This window comes from Ammospiza caudacuta, chromosome 5 (assembly GCF_027887145.1).
Source record: "Ammospiza caudacuta isolate bAmmCau1 chromosome 5, bAmmCau1.pri, whole genome shotgun sequence".
Classification (NCBI taxonomy): Eukaryota; Metazoa; Chordata; class Aves; order Passeriformes; family Passerellidae; genus Ammospiza; species Ammospiza caudacuta.
In genome coordinates this window covers 38,356,252-38,377,784 of record NC_080597.1, presented here as the reverse complement: position 1 = coordinate 38,377,784, position 21,533 = coordinate 38,356,252, and the positions used below count along the sequence as shown (strand labels likewise).

At 36.8% G+C, this 21,533-nt stretch overlaps 1 protein-coding gene across 3 annotated transcripts in view; it reads left to right on the top strand.

Annotated features, from left to right (window-relative positions):
* METTL25 (methyltransferase like 25) overlaps window positions 1–15,729 on the top strand; it is a 54,183-nt gene extending 38,454 nt beyond the window's left edge. For 2 of the 3 annotated variants that reach the window (XM_058804792.1, XM_058804794.1), the window contains exons 10-12: window positions 5,306–5,380; window positions 6,004–6,075; window positions 7,653–9,946. In XM_058804792.1, the coding sequence (XP_058660775.1) occupies window positions 5,306–5,380; window positions 6,004–6,075; window positions 7,653–7,751 (246 nt within the window). In that variant the 3' untranslated portion in view covers window positions 7,752–9,946. Of the gene's footprint in view, window positions 1–5,305; window positions 5,381–6,003; window positions 6,076–7,652; window positions 9,947–15,047 lie in introns of those variants that run through there. The other variant, XM_058804793.1, reaches the window with a different exon arrangement.
* Window positions 15,730–21,533: the final 5,804 nt, after the last annotated feature.

Below are 21,533 nucleotides of genomic sequence, written 5' to 3'. Positions count from 1 at the left end.
AAAGCTAAGGCCTGGATATGTGTCTGACAACCTTTGGAATCTATTGACTTGGTGCTTTTACAAACTCCAGACTATTTAATTTTGAGTGTTAAAGCTCAATATTGAAATAAGAATTTGTGCAAAAATACTTTTTTTTCCCCAGTAATTGCTTACTTTTTATCAGGCAAGTTTGGGGTTTTTTTACATTTGATAAGTGGAGATTGGTTACTCTTACCTTACTACAGACTGTCCTTGACTTGTAAATTCTCCTCAGCAGTGACTCATGGAATATCATGAAATGCAGTTTGCAAGTGAAGGGAGATAGCATGAAGCTTACTGTGTGGTTTAATTTTCTCTTGCTTTAAAAAGTGTTGGAAAGCCACTCACTTAAGACTGGGAAACTGTCAGTAGTGGAATTGTGTAATACATTAAGACATGAGCTAACCTGAATATATGCAGCTGTAGTGGGAACTAACAAGAATTTTTGCAAGAAATTGGGACTTTTAGCTTAAGATTTCTTACTATCTTAATGTCTACCCCACAACCAGTATCAGTGTGGATATCTTGAAATGACAGTGAATATCTGAAACTGGTTGGTCTTTGCTAAGAATATTTGTAATTTGGTATGTTTTATTGTGTTCAGCTGTTGCGCAAACACGGAGCCAAAGCCAAAACAATGCTCTCCACTTTCCCCTGAATCCTGAAACAGCAATTAACTGAGACAGTCAAAGCAGTCAAAAAATGAAAGTACTACATGGATTTACACACTTAATGCATTTTACAATTGTTGAAGAGTTGACTTTCTTCACTGTTTTCTTGGACAGAGGAATTCCATCTCACAGACTTCCTGTGTCCTTTGTTAGTTAGGGAAGTACTAAACTTGCATAGCACTTTATAAAGTGTAATGCTGTTTTTAAGCATAACTGTTTTTCACATAGAAAAATTATTATCCCAGTTATGGCACTGTAGCATTTTACTCTGACAAGGAGTCTTAAGAGATGTGACTTGTATCTCAATTAGGTATAATTATAAATAATATAGATTCCATTAATTTGAAGTGAATTTTAAACAAAGTTCTAAATAAACTTAAGTCTTTCAGTAATTTCATTATCCGTTTTACGTTGTTTTACAATATATAACATTAGTTATTTTTAACTACCTTAGTCATGGAAAAGTTATAAAATTTCCTGTTAGGTATGTTCTCCCAAATGTTTTGAACTGATCTAAGTCACTGCTCTGCTAGAAGGATTGCCTTATAGCTCTCTTGTTCTCTCGTTAGTGTTCCTGATAGTGCTGGTGCAAGTAGAGAGAGGAAGCATGGAATTGTGCAGTCAGTGCAGGAAGAAGCAGTCCCTTTGAGGTAGCAAAGAGGAATTGCATCTAACAGACTGTGGAATAGCATCCTTAAGCTGTTTCTTCTCTGGAGGACATATGCAGCATTGGGCAGTAAAAGAGACTTTGATTCAGTGAAAATACTCTTAGTCTAGAAAAGGATACAGAGCTGAAAAAATCCTCTCTGAACAAACATGAAGTGTGGTATCAGTAATTGCCCCACACCTTGTGCCTGAACATCTTTTCAGCCTGTGCTCTATCAGCATGCCTGTGGGACTGCAGTCCAAGGTGGCTGTGCTCAGGTGTGTGGTATCTCACATGCTCTCAGAGCTCTGCTGCTTTCACAACAGATCACTGCATTCACAAAGGATCAGTCAGCCCTATGGCTCATGCTTAGTGCCATCTGCACCTCATGGTATTTAAGGTATATATGGTATACCTATATGGTATTGTAACATGTAGGTCACTGGAGACCTTGCCAGGTTGTCCTGCTTGTTCTGGCTGTGGAAGTGACCATGTCAATCCACAAAGAAATCAGTTCCAAACAAAGCTTGCACCACCATCACAATGCAAAGAGACGAGGCCCTTTTGTTTACAACCTGATAAAGACCAGGAGACATTGTAGCTGTATCGGGGAGGAAATACTGGCCAAAATGAAATGAAGGTCACTTCAGTGTCAGTAACAAAAGCTAGATCTTTGAGTGCAGAGTCATTATTAAGATAAATGTATATATTTGAGTTTTTTCATGTTTATAGTATCAACATCAAAATGTAAGAAAAAAAGTTCAATGCATGTATATGCAGAATTTTTTTTTGATACACAAATGAGTGACAACACAGAGAACAGTTGCTTGGACAACTTCAGTGGCTGAATGGGGCTTGCTTTGCATGTGGAAGTACAATTCCTCTTCAAAAATGCCAAGAGTAAACTACTCCCACTTCACCTTAGAAGGAGAGCCGAAGTTTGTGTTAGCTACCGAAGGCAGGTGGAAAGCTGTTGCAGTTTCAGCCAATGGACACTTTCTCTCTTTTCCAGCTGAGCTGTTGCATTGAACTGGTTTGCTCACCAAACTGCTATGTGAGGCACAGCCTGGAATAGTACCTAGTCTATGTCCAATGCAGCAAGATGTGTTCAGTCAGAATGTGTGGTAGGCAGGGAAGGAATGGAAAAGCACATACTTGAGTACAGCAGTGTGCAAGAGACATTTTTGACCCACTTTTTATTTGCCAAACATTTCACAGCTTGTTTTCTTTTAATTTGAATGCTTCATCTTGAAAAATGGAGAACATAAAGGAAGCAAAAGCAGAAAGGTTCCAAGATCACATTTTTCCAAATATAGATCTTTGTATTTTAATTCCAAATAGCCTGTAATTTCAAAAATCCATTATACTAAAACCCTATTAATACTCAGTTGAAATGAAAAGCTTATAGGGCAGAGGTTAAATAAACTATTTTGTTTATTTCATGACCAGTATATTTTAGTTGGTTTGACTGTTTAGAGGGGAAGAGAAAAACAAAAAGAACTCTAAAATATTTGCACAGCTTCACAGGAAATAAAATAGCAATAAGACCAAAAAAATTCTTGTTAGTCCACATTAGTACTGCTGGATAAGCTACTCAGCCTTGCCTTTGCAACTGGGAGAATGTACTTTCTAAATTAAAAAAATAAGACTGAAATACTACAAAAGTTTTTTCTGATCTCTCTGTTTTAAAGCAGAGTTAGAATTATGCATAATTCCTGAAAATAGTATTTGTTGGATCTTTTAAAAGCTTCTTGTGATTGAGACTGACAACCTTGCCAGTCCTTAATTAACCTCTAAGAGAAAATGTTTCTTCATGTTTTTGGCTGACTGGTTTGTTTGGGGTTTTTTTCACTGCAATCCAAGCCCATTAGTTCATGCCCTATCCACTACAGACACAGTGAACAAACTGTTCCCAACTTCTTGGTGATAGCCTTGTAAGAACTGTTATTATCCCCATTCTCAATTTTGTCTCATTTAGCCTTATCAGTTCCAGTTCTCTGAGTCTTTTTTCATAGGTCATGTTTTCTAGATCTCTGATCTATTTTCCCTCTCAGGGCTTTTTCAGACAGTTCATTTCTTTCTTTGAAATCTGATGCCCAAAAATGGATGCAGTGTTCCAGCTAGAGCTTTTCCACTGCCAGAGTTGAAGGATTACTTCCTGCACTTTGCAGGCTGTTCTCCCATACATGTCACAGAATGGTGATTGGGTTTTTTTTGGATTTTTTTTTTGCAGTAGCACAACTGTGACTCGCACTCAGCTTATGATCTGCTCTATCTTCCAGACTGTCCTTTGGTGCTCCCCATCCTGAACAGCTGATTATTTCTGCCTTCTGCTTTTCTGCACAGCATTTCAAACTTCTGCACAAAGCAGTGCTCCAGTTTACGAAAGTTATTTTAAGTTCTGGCAATGCCTTCCTGTTGCACATTTGCAGACTTAGCTAATGTGGTTTCTGTTCTATTGTCTGAATTCTTAATGAAAATATTGCATTCCTTAATGGACCTCCAGTCAGCAGGTCGTTCCAGTTGCTCAAAGACTCATTAAGAACCACATTCTGGTTATGGTCGTTCAAACAGTCTTGTTGACTTTTTTGTACTTTATACTGAAGTTTGTTTCCCAAATTTGCTTATAAAATTATATGGGAAATGTTATCAAAAATCTTTTTGAAGTCAAAATATATGAGAACCAGTTGTTTTTGTGTGTCATGAATCCTTTTACCCTCCTTAAAAGTGAAGTAGACTGACTTGTGATTTATTCTTGATGAATTTGTGTTATTACTCATTTGCTCATCTTTCACTGGTTTAATTCTCTATTTGTTCCATTTTTTCATCAGTGCATTGGATCTGAAGTGTCTGCTCTATAATAGACATATATATCTGCTATCTGTCTGACATATTCTCTTTGAGAACTTCTCAGTGACAATGATTAATAGTTCTGAGGCCACTTCAATCCCTTCTTGGCTGTCCCAGGATAAAGTTTATAATACTCACCTGATTTGAAAACTTATATATTTTTAAATGTTTCCTGGTTTGTTTCCCTATTTTAGACAAAGATTTTACTTCTTTACAACTGTATTAGCTACATGCTCTCAGATCATCTGATTCTTCTAACAAAATGTGCAAAAATTTATTATCACTTCAGCTTTCCTAGTCCTTTGTCATAGAACCATTTAGGCTGAAAAGGACTTTTAAGAGCAGCAATTCCAACTGTTAACTCAGCACTGTAAGTCCACCACTAAGCCATGTCCCTCAGTGCATCTCCATGTCTGTCAGAGCTGTTACTTTTCTGCTAAGTTTGGACTCCCTCATTCCATAGCCGTGACAGAACAGCCATCCTGCAAAACTCCCAGTACTGCATCAGGCTCTTCCAGCTCTGCTCTTCCCAGCGGCCTCCATCAGCAATAATGCTGCAATCCTACCTCCCACTTCTTTGGCCAGCTCAAGTGTGTTGTTCAGTGTCCAGGACTGTGGCCAGCAGAGCAGACACATCATGACCTTCAAAAGCCAGGAGATGTGGTGGTCTGGCTGCCCTTTAGAGAACATGCTTTATGAAGAGCACTCATGGTCGCAGCTGCTCTGCTGCACTGGCCAGCAAGGGCTAAAAAGGCTTGGTCAAGTTCCTGGACTGTCTGTGTATGAAATTCAGCCCCAAATTGTGGCATTTACAGTCATAGCAGCAGTGCTGGCTACTCTCCACTTCACTGTGTAATTCTCATTTAAGGATGACTGGAGTTTTCTGAATAATGGATATATCTCAGTATTTCATGTCAGTGGAAAATGCTGTGTGAAGAACAGTTACTCTAAATAAAAACTGAGAAACTGCTGTTGTAAAATTATTATAAATATTAGCAAAGTGTTAATTTAAAAAATGAAACACAGATTTCATTTTGTAGTGCGACAATATTTAATTCTGAAGTTCCCTTGAAGAAGTAACAACAATAACTCTGATATCTCTTTTTTTAATCCCTTGCAGCTCCCAGACAGCTGTATAATGGATTACTATGAAAAGTACAAGGACAGAATGAATGAGCTTGAAGCATTTAATATGGTAAAAGTTGTAGGATTATTACTACTACCTTGCATATATATGTTCTAGTCTAGAACAAAACCCTGTTAATTTTTATGTGGAGGTGGACTGTCTCACACTGTGGTATGCAATCTCAAAAAACAAAGCAGTTCCCCCTTCCATACTTTGGAGCATATCCTATTCCAGAACTATATTAGGTGTAAGTAAAGTAATAAAGTGAACACATGGTAGATTCTTTTTCAAGAGGGATTATTGCACTGGAAAATGGAATGTCAGTCTCCTTTTAAATCTAGACTGGTCTCCATGCCGTTATTTCATAAAAAACTCTTTTTATTGAAATTCATTATTTCCCTCTTTAAAATTGTTCTGCTACATTTAATATTATTTTCTTGTTGGACAATGTCTGAAAAACAACTAAATAACATAGTTCCCTGACTTTATGGCATTCCATGTATTTTTGATCTTTAATATAAACTGTTTTGAAGATGGCCATCCCATAGGGAGAACTAGCAAGGTGACATTTATACAACAGAACCCCTAAAAAATGATTTACCTTCCTGGAATTCTTGTGAGGAAATGTAGCCATTTGGAAGTGTATTGCCTGTCTTTCCCAAAAGGATTGTAGCATCTAATCTTTCTTTCAGTTGAAGGTTGTTCTGGCTCCTTGCATAGAAGTTTTGATACTTCTGGATCGTCTTTGCTACCTCAAGGAGCAGGTATTTTTGCATTCTCTTTTATGATACCTAAAGGCTACATCACAGAAATGAGGCCATTTCAGTCAATTTATTACTGTGCAGACAAAAAGTCTCTGTTGCAGAATTATTATTCTCATCATATTTGCAAAAGTATAAGCATTCATTCCATTTAGTATAAACATATGCCCAGCAGATGTTTTTATTTTCAACAAAGCAGCAACAGTAAAGTTTATGCTCTTTTAATTATATGGTAATTACTAGTCAATAGATAGTAAAAAATCAATTAATTAAAGATGTATCAAATCTCATTTTATACACCATAATGAGATATTTAATAATCTAAAATTTTTGGAAATGCTAAACAAATACTGTGCTGTTAATACTCGAACTTTCAATTAATGTGCTTTGGAACATATTTGAAAAAAATTTTGAATTAAATCCAAAATGTTTATGACTTTCTTTTACTGTTTCTTAATTAAGATCAATAATGAGAGAGAGAGAGTGTGCTTTTTCTAACTGTATGGGTCAGCTGAGGTACATTTGACTAACATACAGCCTGGATATATTTTACAAGTATAGATCTGGGATATAATAAGCAAATGCTACTACATTTGCTCCACAATGATTTCCCTTATTACACTGTTTCTTCTAACACTGATTTGGAGCTTGGCCTGGTTAACTTGAAAGCACTGGTAATACTTTTTCTGCACCAGTAAACATTTTTCACACAACTAATAATTTCAGAAGAGGAAATGGCAGTATCTTCCAGCTTCTGTTCTGGGCCATGGTCAAAGTGAAATTTTAAAATAAAGTTTAAACTCATTCATTTGAATAGCTGTGGTTTTCCCCTATAAACCTTTCATTTTAACAACTCCATTTTATCATAAGTGAAAACTCACTTTATTCTGTGTCACGGTGCACTTGGAACAATTGAATTGTAGTAAATGTATGCCTTTGTTCTAACTGGTATTGTTACAGAGAGGCAATCTGAAATAGTTAAATAATGATGTATTTTCCCAAATGCCAACTGGTTAAAAATTGCATAGAAATATGTATCATTTCCAAGGTGGGAGATCAAACGTGCTGCATATAGCACTAATTCACCTTTTCTAAATGTAATTTATGCATGGATTTTGTCTTGTATTGAATGATTCACAAAATGTGTTTAGGAAGAAAAATAAAAGTTATAAAAGCCAAATGCAGCATGATGACCAGATCCAGCCAGCCTGATTCATTTGAAAAGTCAGTTACTTAGCTTCAGCAGTAGAATGTGCAACATAAAATGAGTATGATGTGATCCTTAATTTCTTTGCTCTAATTCAACCAAGAAGCAGAGCTTTATTGATGAAGCAGGTGGGAAGCTATCACTTGATAGCACGAGAAAGAATTAAATTACTTTAAAATTGATCCTTTTATGGGCGTCCTTTTTTCACCACAAACTTTCCCCCATTTTCTTATTATATAAGTGGTTTTCCTGCTTTGCATTAGGATCATTCTATTTATTTTCAATTTTGTATTTCAAAATGTGGACTTATTACAATATTTTAGCTTATAAGTCAAACAAATTTTTATGCACTTCAGTCATGTGTCATTTGCAGGAAAACATTGCCTGGTCTGGACTTGTGAAGTTATTTGATCCTGTGAAGTCCCCGAGATGCTATGCAGTTATTGCCCTGAAGAACCAGCCTTGTTTTTAAGTGGAAGCAAATTGCAAAGAGATTGGAAATTCTGAACTGATAGTGCTGTTTCCTCCCTTTTATTCTGTTATTTTTTATTGATTCCTCAAGTAAAATGTTTGCTTTTCAGATGCAAAAGAAAAAAAGTGCAATGCTTCTTTGAATCTTCAGAAATAAGTATCTCCTTTTAAATATGATTGCTTCCTTATGTCATTTATTAATGTTGAACATCTGACTTAGCTATAAATGTTACATTATAAATGTGATTATTATTTTAAATAGCATTTATATTTCTTCTTTTTAAGGTATTATGCTTGTATATTCTTTCTCTTGATACTTCTAATCTCAAGATAACCTCAATTTTTACCTGTGGCTGGCATCAGCAGTCTCAGACTAGGCTCAATTTTTCTTTTCTGGATTCAGATGGTGCAGAGTATCAACAAAAAAACCCCTGCACTGTAAACAAGAGGCTTGTAGGCACTCAGTTTGTGGTAACTGGGAGTGGGGCTGGGGCCAAGGCTCATTCCCAATGGGCTGCAGCTGTGGAAAGCAGGTGAGCAGCATTGACAGCAACGAGCCCTGGAGTGCCCAGGGGCACTGAGCAACCACCAAAGGGAGCAGAGGGCACACAGGTGCACTGCATCAACATCAGGGGTATAAAAGGTTGGGCTAAAGGACAAGAAGAGCAGATGTTTGCAGCCTTCTGAAGTGTTGTCAGTCTGCATGGGCATGTGCCTGAAGCCTTCTGATGGGGTATGGTGTTCCTCTGTGGGGGCGAATGCTTAAAGCCTCTGAAATTGTATGAGGGTACTCTGTGTATTGTGGCCATCTCAACTGTGGCATGTGCTGTGCCATATGCTGTGGCAGAGGCTAATAGGATCTCTGTACTGCATCTTCTTCTGGTCATCAGGACCAGCTTATTTATAGAAGAGCCTAAGTAGTGGCTACCTGCAGAGGACAGTTTTATATCGACCCCTTCTTCATTCAGGCATTTTCCTGGCGTGCACTTGCTTGCCTGTCACTCTGAAAGTAAAATATGTGTGCTCTAATCCTGTGGGAGATTTCCCAGTGCTTAAGAATCAGCTGCCCTGCTGGGGTTCAGTCTGTAATCTTGGGGTTGTGTTGGAAAGCTATTATCTGGCCCAAATCTGTTGGGTATAAATACTTTGGTACCCAAATGAATTAAAACTTCCCAGGCAGTTTCTTTTTAGCTGTGCTGTGTTCATGAGTGGGAAATTTATTTGTTGATGCATTTATCTCAATGGGTTGCCTAATTAAACTTGCAGATCTTCCATCAATTAAAAAAGAAAAAAGTTTGTTTTCTAAGTCCTAGTGCTTTTACTAGAATTTTGTAGCATATGTAAAATATAATTAACTACTAGTGCACAGAAAAAAAGGACAACAAATAAGTAATAAAATACAGCATTAAAGAAAAAGGGGGGAAAGAAGAAAGGAGGATACACATGGAAGATAAGAATAACAAAAATATTTTTGTATTAATTGTATAATGACAGTAATGAGACTGAGATGTGGAATGGCTTTTACTCTGATGCACTTTGTTATATTATGAGAGCCTGTGGACATGACCACTCAAGAAAAGAGAAGTTAGGTAATTTTCTAACATGCCTTATCTTTCTTGATATATTCATTCACTTGGAAGAAATATTTTGTTTTTATATCTGTCTAAAATCACTGCTATCTGTTTTAGAACTCCAGTCCTTAAGTCCATGGTTCCAGTAGGAGATTCTGATATTTGTTTGGTCTGAGTATATTCAATCCCTAGAGCTGCTTAACATCTTCAGTGCCCAAGGAAATTAATCGAAGCTGCTGGTCTGGAGCAGTAGAGCTAAGAGGAAAACGAGGGCTTCCCTATATGCTACCTTTTGTTATACAGAGAGTACTGAGGAAACTAACAAGCTGCTGAATTTTTTCCCAGGAGAGGAATCAAAAGAAAGAAAATCGTTTCCTAACCTCTAAGCATCTGGAAGGAAGAAACCAATAATATCTGATATAAAAAGGCACTGTAAAGTACGTGATGTTAAAAAGAAAAAAGGTGAACAAAAATCCTAGACAAATAGATTTTGTTATATTTTGTTCTGCTAAGACAGGATGACTAATTGTTACTGAAGTGTTAGTGTTGTCATCCCTATCTTATGTGCTGTTGAAAAAGTATACTTGGGGAAGAAATTGCCTTTTTTCTGTTATGAGTCTCTTCTTTTTTGGACCAAATTCTAAAAACCGGGAATATATTATGTTTAAACAAAGCAAGCATAGTTTTCCCCTGAAAACAAGGGCTTGAAAGTACCTTTTTATGGCCCAAAAATATTCATTTGAGCAAGCCCTGTCTGGTTTAATCTGAAAACAGTTGAAGTTGCAAAGGGTATACAGACTCTAGTGTTAATTTTATGTGATATGTGTGTGATGCTAGGTAAATTCAAAGATGAATTTTTATTACTATCTTAAGAGAACATTTGCAACAGTTTAGAAAAACAAGCACATCTCTAGGATTAGCACTAGTGCTTGTCTACTGTTTTAAAAGGGTCTGAATAAATTTGCATTCCCTCCCCCAGCAGCTTCTCAGGCTCTTTCAGTACTTTTCATGCACTTTGTAGTCTATGCAGGCAAAACCAGGCAATGTGCTTCTTAGAATAATAACTATCAAGAGGTTTATATGATGAGTTTGGATGCAAGCAAAGTTAGTTGCTGTCTGCTCTCAAAGCTGTTTCAAAGCTCTGGGTGCCTGAATACCTATGAGTTATTGTTTACACAGTGGAAAAATCCCTGACAGTAATCAAGATGAATAAAACCACTTTTCCTCATGGTTATTGCCAGAAGTTCTCCCATAAAGAAAACTGTATCCTAAATATGAAGAAGTCTTTTGATAGGAAAGAATCTCCATTTTCTTTCAGTGTGACAGACCATTATTTTGCTGTGCTCCCTAAGGAACAGAGGAGATACCTGCTTTCCATCAGGCATTTGCCTGATTCTGTTTGTGGCACAGCAATGCATTCCCTAACAGGTTCAGTGTTTTAGTCATCTTTCTTAGGGTTGAAACTTGTTCTTAGATGGAGGAATAAGAGTATATGCAGGGTGTGTGTGCAACATTAATATTCTACAGGTCAGTGCAGCCCTAAAATCTGCAAGCCTATTTTTGTGACAACTGTAACTGGGCAGGTGGAATGGGGTTCCTCAGGGGCTGGTGCAGTTTAACATCCTTGCTGGAGACATGGACAGTGGGATGGAGTGCATCTCAGCAAGTTTGCAGGTGACACCAAGCTGTGTGGTGTGGTCAGTGTGCTGGAGGGAAGGGATGCCATCCAGAGGAACCTGGACAGGTGTGAGAGATGGGCCTGCAAGAACCTCATGAAGTTCAACAAGGCTGAGTCGAAGGTCTTGGACCTGGTTTGGGGCAATCCCGAGCACAAACACAGGCTGGGCAGAGAATGGATTGAGATGAGCCCTGAGGAGAAGGACAAGGGGGAATGGTCTCAAACTGAAGGAGGGTAGGTTTAGGTTAGATGTTAGGAAAAACTGATGAGGCGCTGGAACAGGATGCCAGAGAAGTTATGGACTCCTCATCCCAGGGAGTGTTCAAGCTCAAGTTGGATAGGACTCTAAGACCTGGTCTAGTAGAGCGTGTCCCTGCCCTAGTCAGGGGGTTGGAACTAGATGATCTTCGTGGTCCCTTCCAAGTCACCCCATTCTGTGATTCTAGGTCTCATTTCTCACTTGTAACATCACACCACAAAAAATGTTGTGCTGTTTTAGTTCCTGGGATTTTAGTTTCAAGGGTTTTTTTCTGATTAAATATTAGGTATGTTTTATGGTAAGTTATCCTCTTCATTGACATTATTCATTACTGTTAAAGTGCTTGATATCTGTTCAGAGTTAACATGCTTTTGCTATGTCTTGGTGGGCTTAAAATCTTGAAACTCTATGTCCTGTGATGGCATAAAATGTGAACAGGGAAGCATGTGAAATATATTTGTCTTTGTGGCAGCAATATGTCTTTTAAATGACTGGAGTACTTACTGGCTTATGTTTACTTCTTTCCTAAAAACTATCCTGAGTGTGTCTTTATATTGCCAAATATTACTGGTACTAAGGGCAAGTGGTAAAACAGGATTGGCACCAAGGAAGTCCTCCCTGCTTATGTGTGAACTAGCCAACTTGGTGTGGTGCTTGAGACTTTCCCTGGGAAGTAACTGAATACCCAGCATTGTTAGCATCTTTAAATCTCTTTATCCCATGCATTTTAGCATTCTCACTGATATCTCTTCTTCCTGATATGTAGCCTAGTGCACTAAAAAGAGGAGAATTCATGCTAGGCTGTGGGCCATGAAGAATTTTCAGTATTTGTAAGCAAATTAGAACTGAGGTACAGTTGTCCAGACACTTAAGCCAGCCACCTAACCTTTAGAACTGTACTTTAGCTCCCTAAGTTTCTGAAATCCATTCAAAATTTGAATTCCAAAATCCTGCCAGATGGGAGCATGGCCTAATTCTCTGGGAATCCAGCTGCAGTTCTCTCCCTGTCTGAAATAACCAACTCAGATTGGTAGGTCTATATCCTGTATCTCCAGGCAACTGCTGAATAAGATGGTTTCTTTGAATTTGCTTATCCCTGCTTGTTATCTCTGTCAATGTTGTATTTCAGTGCACTTTGAGATAGAGCAAAATCCTTCTGAGATTTAGGATGCCTCAGAGAAGCTATACCACAGTTATGCTTCTTGTTGCTTTCTGCCTGAAATTAATTCCTGATGATCAGAAAGATTAGTAAGCACCAGACATCCTGAGAGGCATAGGCTATTAAAAATTACTGTACACAATATCTTCTCTTCACAAGTCTTTCTCAATTCAAGAGCTCCAAAGCATTTTCTTCACAGGAATTCCAGAGCACATTATCATGAAACTCAGACGTCTAAGGAAACCCACCAACATAATGAAGACTGACCTCCAACTGCTAAAACATGCTGTTGTTCACCAATCTTCCCAGTATAAACCTACATTCCCTTCAAGGCTGTTTGCCATGTCTGTATCAAACTGGAAACAAATAGACACTTGTCTCACATTCACAGTGATGCTGTTAATGAAATCACAAGAGAATGACATTCTAGTCTCTGCTTTATGCTAAAAGGCCACAGAACCCTTAGAATAGGTGTGCCAAACATTGAAAGATTTCTTCTGATACCATTATTGAAATCCTTTGAGCAAATGTGTTCAGTCAGTTTGGTCTGTGACTTCAGTCACTTCTGACTGTCATCAACAGGTCTGCAGTGTCCTGTGGTTTCTGTTCCACAGGTGGACCTTGGACCAGGAATACACTTGTCCACATGGTGAAGTATTTCAACTAATTACTAGGAGTGATAGCTATTCCTAGGTTTTATTTATGGATTTTAGAGTAAATTTAAGTGGTTTTATCCAAGTGGAATCCTGCTATATACCATAATTTTCTAAGAAATGTGCATTTGAAGTACTGAAAATAGTTTCTGGTTACCAATTAAATGTAAAAGAAATTGAAATTGTACTGTGTGTGTTCTTGGGTAGGAAAGCACAGTGTATGACAGGTTACATCATGAAGTGCACTGTTGGCCAGACTTTGATAATTCACAAATACAAAATGCATAGACAGGATTACATGGATTTGCAGTTACCATAAAGTGTATTTCTGGTCTTTATAAACCATGTGAAGAAATGTAATTGTTATTTAACTGGAATAGAGGAAAACTGGAACTTTCAGTAAGTAAACAGGAGAGTCACATTTTAAATTGCCTTACAATTTAGGAACTTGCTGCAAAAGTGACAATTTTCTGGGGGGCAAACATCTGATACACTGTTTGCCCCAGGAAATCAAGTTGTTTTCTACACAACACTTAATTTATACCTGTTCTATAATTCAAGTCTGTGCTTGTTTTGGTTTTTTTTTTTTTTGTGTAGCAGTTGATTATTAAAGTATCTCTTTTTAGTGTTTTGCAATTACATTCACAGTCGTTATAAGGACTTTTTATTTGTTCTTGTAGCAAACACATGCTAACAAGATACAATTATTGAATATCTTTAAGATTAACAAAGACTGTCCAAAAGCAAAATAGCACTTCTGAGTTTAGCTGCACTTTATCTGTGGATTAACAAATTGTGCATGTGAAACCTGTAAAACTCTTATGCTTTCATTAGAGAATTCTCAGATTTATATACATCTCTTTCTTTTAGCATCTTGACCAGTATGAGCTTACTGATGTAGATAAAGATGTTGTCAGGGTAGCTGGTATTGGGTTTCACATGGAATTTATCAGGAAAATCAAGATGCACTAAATCTACTAAGCCAACAAATCAGATTGTTAGACTGAAGCTGAGATGGCCTTAACACACTGTCAGGTCTTTCACGAGTCAGTGATGAAAAGAGCAAAGCTGTCTGCTTGCTGAATAACTGGGTAGTGTCTGGCACTGGAGGAGGAAATGCCAAAGCAGCAAGGAGAAGTGATCACCTCTCTTGATTATGGAGACCTTCAGAAACAATAATTAAAATGTGCAGTTGTAAATCCATGCTGTTTATTACACCTCCTATTATTAGAGTAATGAATAAAGACTGACAGCAGAAGCAACCATGCTGTTTCTCAACTATAAATCCTAAATTCACTTGTTAGTATCAGAAAGGCTAAAGTCATCAAGAGGGCACACACATGTTAAAAACAGCAAAAAGAGCTGTACATTGCTTGAATAAGTGTGCCATTTGCTAAGCTTTTTATACTCTGAGGCATAGGCATCAATTCAAAGAACACAATTCACAAAATACTCAATGAGCAGCATATAAAACAAATTATATCAATTTAAAGTTCTCTGGTGTTTATTGACAGACTATTATTAGCTAACACAGAAATGCTTTCATTTTACAGAAATTTTAGTTTTAATTTGAGAATGTAAATAATGCTAGAGAATCACATAGTAAAAATGCATATCATTAGGATTAAGGTCTAGACAAATTCTGGATTTAAGTAAAAGATGTCTGTCCAAAAATGTCGTGAAGACCTGCATTGTCTTTTGAGTCACTGGCTAATTTCTGTTGATTACCATGGGAGCAGGCTTGGATACAAAAGCATGTGCTGAAGACAAACAGTGTGGATGATCAAATACCTTTTGTACAAGGACAGTTCCAAATTTACATTTCTGAAGGTGAGGAGATCGTATACACTTCCTTTATCCAGACATATTGAAGTTGAACAGTGTAGAAATTATTGTGAATGCTGGTTCATCATTGAAATCTTCCTGACATATACTGAGAGAAGGCTTAAATGGCTTTTTGTTCTTTTTTTTTTTCAGATAATATGTTTGAATACATCAAAACTCTGAGGATTTTCTCTTCCCTCACTAGTCCTTAACAATGAGGGCACTGGATACAGTAACAGAGTTAAATGGCACTTTTTGTTCCTAAGAACAACTGAAGTGTCACAGCCTGTACTTTGACTGAATCCAATCGTATAATTCTCGTGAACACCATTTAACTGATTCTGTGAACAAGAAAAGTAAGATTTAGCCTTAATTCTTAAAAAAAAGCAACACTTGTCACAGTACTTTAACGGAATATTTTCATAGCAAGATTTTTACTTTGTATTCACTTTTCATTTTCCCCTGTATTTCCCTTCAGTCTTTCTTCTATGCAGAAATTTTATAAAATATTGCAAAACAAGAAATCAAATTTATCTGAGTGATATGTTTCACTAGTTAGCCACCTCTACCAGCTCTTTGTAGGCAGCACATCCCTCATTCATGAACCATGTGTTAAAGATAGGAATGTTAATTAACTCTTTCTGCACAGCCCAAGAATTCAATAGAACCTATAAATATTGACTGTCAGACAAAAATTTTGATTGATTTTTATAATTCCATTTAGGATGTGTTTTAAGCATAGATTTCTATAGAAAACATTTTTAATTGTGATTTTATGAAAATATTTTACTGCAGGATAATTGACTTGAAAATTATGTAACTGGAGGTAGAATCTCAGTGGAGAATTAAAATACTATTTCACATTGTCTGTGGGGAAAAGGTAATAAAAATCCTGTTTGTTATGATTTAGCAACAACAGAAATTAATAAAGTATAAAAGGTATCACAATTATTCACTTCTGGTTTACTGAAATATTACAGCTTCATATGTTGCTAATTTACTTGTCTTGGGCAAACTGCACCTAAGATTTCGGAAGAGTAAATCTGGGAACATTGATTTTTTTTATGCATTAGTGTTTTACAGTTCTCTTGAATGAGAAGTGTATGATATGGTAAGCCATGCCGTGTTTCTCTGTGACGGGGTTCACAGGGGTTTTCAGGTGAGGGAGGAGACGAGAATGTTGAGTCCATGTTCAGAAGGCTTGATTTATTATTTTATGATATATATTACATTAAAACTATGCTAAAAAGAATGGAAGGAAAAGTTTCATCTCAGAAGGCTAGCTAAGCTAAGAATAGAAAGGAATGAATAACAAAGGTTTGTGTCTCGGACAGAGAGCCCAAGCTAACTGGGCTGTGGTTGGCCGTTAATTGTAAACATCCAGCATGGGCCAATCACAGATGCACCTGTTGCATTCCACAGCAGCAGATAACCATTGCTTACATTTTGTTCCTGAAGCCTCTCAGCTTCTCAGGAACAAAAATCCTAAGAAAGGATTTTTAATGAAAAGATGTCTGCGACATTTTTCCGTACAAAAAAGCTGCCAAATCCGAATACATGCAAGAGAAGATTACAGTTCACAGTAAGCATTTAGCTTCTTTATCAGTTTGTCATCAGAAGTTAATGTCAGCTTAATTCAGTGCTTTTTAGCTAGTTAAGGTTTGAGACCAGCGTCGCATTTTGATTCTCCATCTCAGGAAAGGGAAGATAGACTCACTTTACACCAGGTAAACTGCTGTATTATTACCTTGTGTCCCAGAGGCCACATATGCCTGTTGGTCTGGGATTCCCCAAATTCATTCTATGCTCTGCAGCATCACCAGTCTGTGCTGCAGTGCTGCCCTGATATGGTTCTACTCCTGTATAGCCCAGGGGAGAAGCGTGTGTATGCTCTGAGCGTTATCTGGGTTTTTTGACAAGATAAACAAGGAAGAAGGAAAAAGTTTTATTACTCCTCCCACCCACTGCTTGCGTTATGCCTTCAGGCACTTTGGGCTGAGCTTTCCCTTGCTGTCTAAGGGTAGCAGTGAACCGCTCACACAGTTCTTGAGAGACAAGCATTGCTCCTGCATAGCTCTTCTGTGTTCTTGGTACATGCTGCCACCAAAGGCTGGATAATTCCCTTTGTGGGAGTCAGCCTGATTTGCACCTGTTATGTCCAGTCCTGGCTGCGAGCAGCCTTGTTAGTGCAGTGGTGTGGTCAGTGAGGGAACTGCTTTCTGCAGGAAATGGGTGCAGGATTTACTTTCTCTTTTGCAAGTGTCACTGTGCTTTGCAGTGTGGTGGGGCGTGCTGTTCCAGGTTGTTCTGAGCATTTTTTATTGAACTGGAGTTCTTCCCTTGAACAGTGGAATCACAGGCTTGCCATTGAGCATTGCAATATATCTTATCATTCCCAGGTTGCCTACAGGGCATTATTAAAGAAAAACAAAACCAGTTTTTTGTTCAGACAGGTGAATATTTTTATGTGTGATAAATCATAAATATCCTCCTTTGTTGGCAGAAGAGCATATACATTACATGCCTTATCACTACATTTGCATTCTGACAATCCTCTTAACAACAAAATGCTCTTCAAAGTGCTTTTCAAAAACTGACTTCACTCTTTAAACATCTCCTCAGGGCAACTATCATTTCTATTATAAATGTAGTTTTTATCTCTAATTTCCATGGACTTCTTACCTGTTCTTTTTTTTTTTCCCTTCAGTTGAGGGATAACAATGTTAGAGAGAAGTACCATTTTCCAGTTGAAGTAAAAGTTTGTAACATATTTTGGAATAACTGAAATAAGATTTCATACAGATAAGAAATCTTTTTTTTTTTTTTTTTGGTAAATGCTGAAATGGTCAGTTCCCACTGCAAAGTATTAAACTTAGAAAGTTACAATGTCAATATACAGAGTCAATATATGCAGTTTGTATGGCTTTCAAAAACAGTGATGTGCTGAACAACATGAATTCCAGTGCTCTGCATTCCCAAAAACCTAAGGAAATTATTCTAGACAGACAGTTTTATGTAACAAAAAAATCCCTGATGTTTGTTATGAAAGCCAACTACAGACATATTAATATTTTTAGGGTTTTTTTCCTTTCTTTTTGTGTGTCTAACCAATGTATCTTCTGTTGAAAGTGACCTTAGAAGTGTTTACACTCAATTTCTGAAAAATCTGTGTATTTGTTGGCTTAAAATGCCAGGGTTTTTTACCTCTGCAATTGTTGCTAAGTTGCCCTAAAAACAGACACGTAATAAATTACTTCCCATAAAAAACAAGGATTCTTCAGTAAACTCTTCCAGAAGAATACTACAAAGAATTCTCATTTTTTAACTGAATGTCACTTTTGCTTGTAAAAAGAATATTTTACATCAAGCGTCTGTTTGCTGCACAGAAGAACAGGAAAACATTTCAACAGACTGATTAATTTAATTTTTCACTCATAAACATTGGTTTATGTGAATTCTGATCCTAGATATAAAATACATTACCTACTTATATCTAATTTAAACCCCATTTGAAGAGCTAAAAAGCAGCCTGCAGGATTCCCACCTGATTCTGTCTCTTTGTTCGCTGTGATTCCTCCCTGATGTGAATTGTACTAACAGATCCTATTTATCTCTCATAATTGTTGTCTTGAAGGATACGTTAATTTCTTCAGGGAATAACTTCACCTGCAAATGGTTCACAAATGGTAGGTAACAATTATTTTCCACTGCTTTGCTTTCTGACTGGATAATTTTTGCCATAAAGCAAGATCTGTTTGTGCAGACATTGGTTCATCTACTTTCACTCACAACTTCAGTCCAGTCTAGGTCACGAGGCACTGACTGCATTGTGGCATAAATAAGTGGATCATAAGCTAGCAACAATGGCAAATTAAGTGTGGATTAACAATGGTATATGAATATGGACTGTATTTCCTGCTACTAAAAGAGTATCTGATCAAAATTAGTGGTTGTTACTACTCAGTGAAGAGCATTTACAAAAGTATTTATGGAACGTGTACACCAAATAGGCACAAACAAAGCTAAAGAAATGCATTTTTAAAATAAATTAGGTAAAGAAAGTAAACATTTCTGAAACATATTTACCCCAGCCTTTTCTGCAAGCTTAATATGGTATGTGTAATATACACATTTAATATTTCTGTTTGTATCATGATCAAATTAAGTATGCTGTGAACCAATACCAGAGAATCTAGGAAGGAAATTCAGACATTTGATGCCAGAAAGAACAGTGCATGATAGCAGACCGAACACTGACAGAAAGTGCACAAAAAATAGCCAAATATGTAGTAAATCAGACATACCACAGGATGTTTGTTTTTGGAAACACAGCAACAGCAACAATAGAAACTTTTTAGACTTTGTTTAGCTAAACCAGAAAACAAAAGCAAGAGTGATTGAATTAATTAATGAAAAGAAATATGTTGGCCATTTGGAACACAGCAAATGTAAACCAAAAGAATTGAACAGAATATAAATTAGAATTGTTTCTAGTTAGTGTATCTATTTTTATACATTGTATGCTCAACAGACACAAAATTTTATAAATAATTATCTCTAATGGGAATAATCAAAGCCAGCTTGGTGAGCATGAAAGATGTGAGGCTACACATTTGACTCAAATATGCTTGAATGTAACAATTTGATTTAGCAAAATTATCATGTGTGTACTGTCATGGTGTATAAATAAACCCCTTGCAGCATTGTACTAGAATGGCACAGAGTGATGCATTTCTGTAATTGATTTTACTGTGTCTAGATCTGTCTTTCATTGTTTTTACAAATATTTCAGTATTTGATGAAAGTTGCAAATTAGACAAAGCCATAATCACATTTCCATTAAGTTTTATCTTGTTTCTCTGATTTCATTTCACTTTTGTTTTTTCAGTTCTGGACAAGAAAGTCACCTTACCTTTTTGTATTGTTTTAGCAAGTATTCTCACTGCTGTCTGTTGAATATGAAATGAAGTAATACTGTCATGAAAGGAATATCTTCCCAATTTCAATCTGTTATGTCAATCATTAAAACAAATCTAAGTGTTACTATGTAACCCCAGGAGCTTTCAAATTCCCATTTCCCATTCCATTATGCAAGCCTGTTTTAATGCTGCAGTGCTCAGGGAAGAAGCAGTGTTGAAAATCCTTGTTGGCTTTTCTTGGAATGTATTTCCTGCCTGCTTTTTTCCTAACCATTCCTGTGACAAATCCAGTGTCTGAGCATGCTGGTTTGTATTTATTTGGCATGGGTGAGTCTTTTTGCATTGTTCTCCTGCACTGACAGTGTGAAATACTTAAGGAGTAGCAGTTTCTGCTCAGATCTGAACAAAGACTGCGTTGTGGTGTCCTATCAGGCATTTGGAAGCCAGTATTATTAGTGGTGAGAGCAAAAAGTGTTATTTATTTGTTTAATGCATTTCCTGCTTTCTTAACTGCATGGTTCACCTCCAGCACTTCCCACTGTTTGAGTGGGATAGTACTTGTTAAATTGAAGAGATCCTTTGTAGCCACTTGACTCTAAGCATTTCAAGGAAAGCTGCCAGATGTGATTTCTTAGGGCTGTGCCTTAATGCAAAAAACACTGGCAGGAGGAAGGAAGGGTTGGAGTTCACAAGTAACTTCCAAGTACCAGGAAAGTCAGCTTTACCTTCTGAAGATTATAGATGAAGTGCTGCATATTAGCAAGTTGTGGACAAAGACATCCGTGGCAATATTTTATAACCACTACTACCAAGGATGCATAAGGATACAAGATTTGACCAGTCGCAAAGATTGCTATTCTTTTTTTGGGAAACAGAGAAAAGTGGTTAAATTCCACAGTTCATAGCCTTCCTCCAGTTATGTGGCTACTGAAAGGAGATTTTTTTGAACCTTATGAAAGAGATTCATTATATGTAGTTCTTTGATATTGGCAGTAGTTCTGTGCATGCTCTTCTTCAAGAATTTATTTGTTTTCTTGAAATATTTTTAGGTTTTCCTTTATTAGTATGACAGTTAATTACCAGCCAAATAACCAGCATTCCTACCTGTACTCCTACCAGTCCAGGATTTCTTGTATAGCCTAAGAAAAAGTGAATTGATGGTGACAGTTCTCTGTGTGGCCTGTATAATCATAACTACTTCTACTCAGTGAAAAATAGAAGGAATTTTCATGATCTCTGTATCATTTTTATGGCATGTAGCAAGGACATCAATACATTTTCTCTTACAAAACAAGTATCAACAATCCAGATTAGTCTTCATACATTTTTCCCCAGGAAGTTAAATTAAGGATTTTTTTAATAATATGTTCTTTTTATTGTAGCAGGAGAAAAAAAAAATTGAGAAAATCAACCAATTTGCACAACATATTTTTTACTGTATAAACTGAATTTTGAATGTCAGAATCAAGCCTTCAAGGCATGAACTCTTAAAGCCACCACCCCACATTAACTAAGGAATGTTACAGTTATCTTAACAGTAAAATGCCTAGATTTGCCAAGAAAATAAGCTTAAATTTTGTCTGCTAGTTTTCCCTTCTTTCAGATTTCACTCTTGGGTCTATGTAGATATAAATGTGTCATATGCTTCTATATTTTTAAAGTCCTACCTGGACTTTAAAAGTCTTACTGGAAAAGAAAACTGAATTCCAAGTGTTGAACT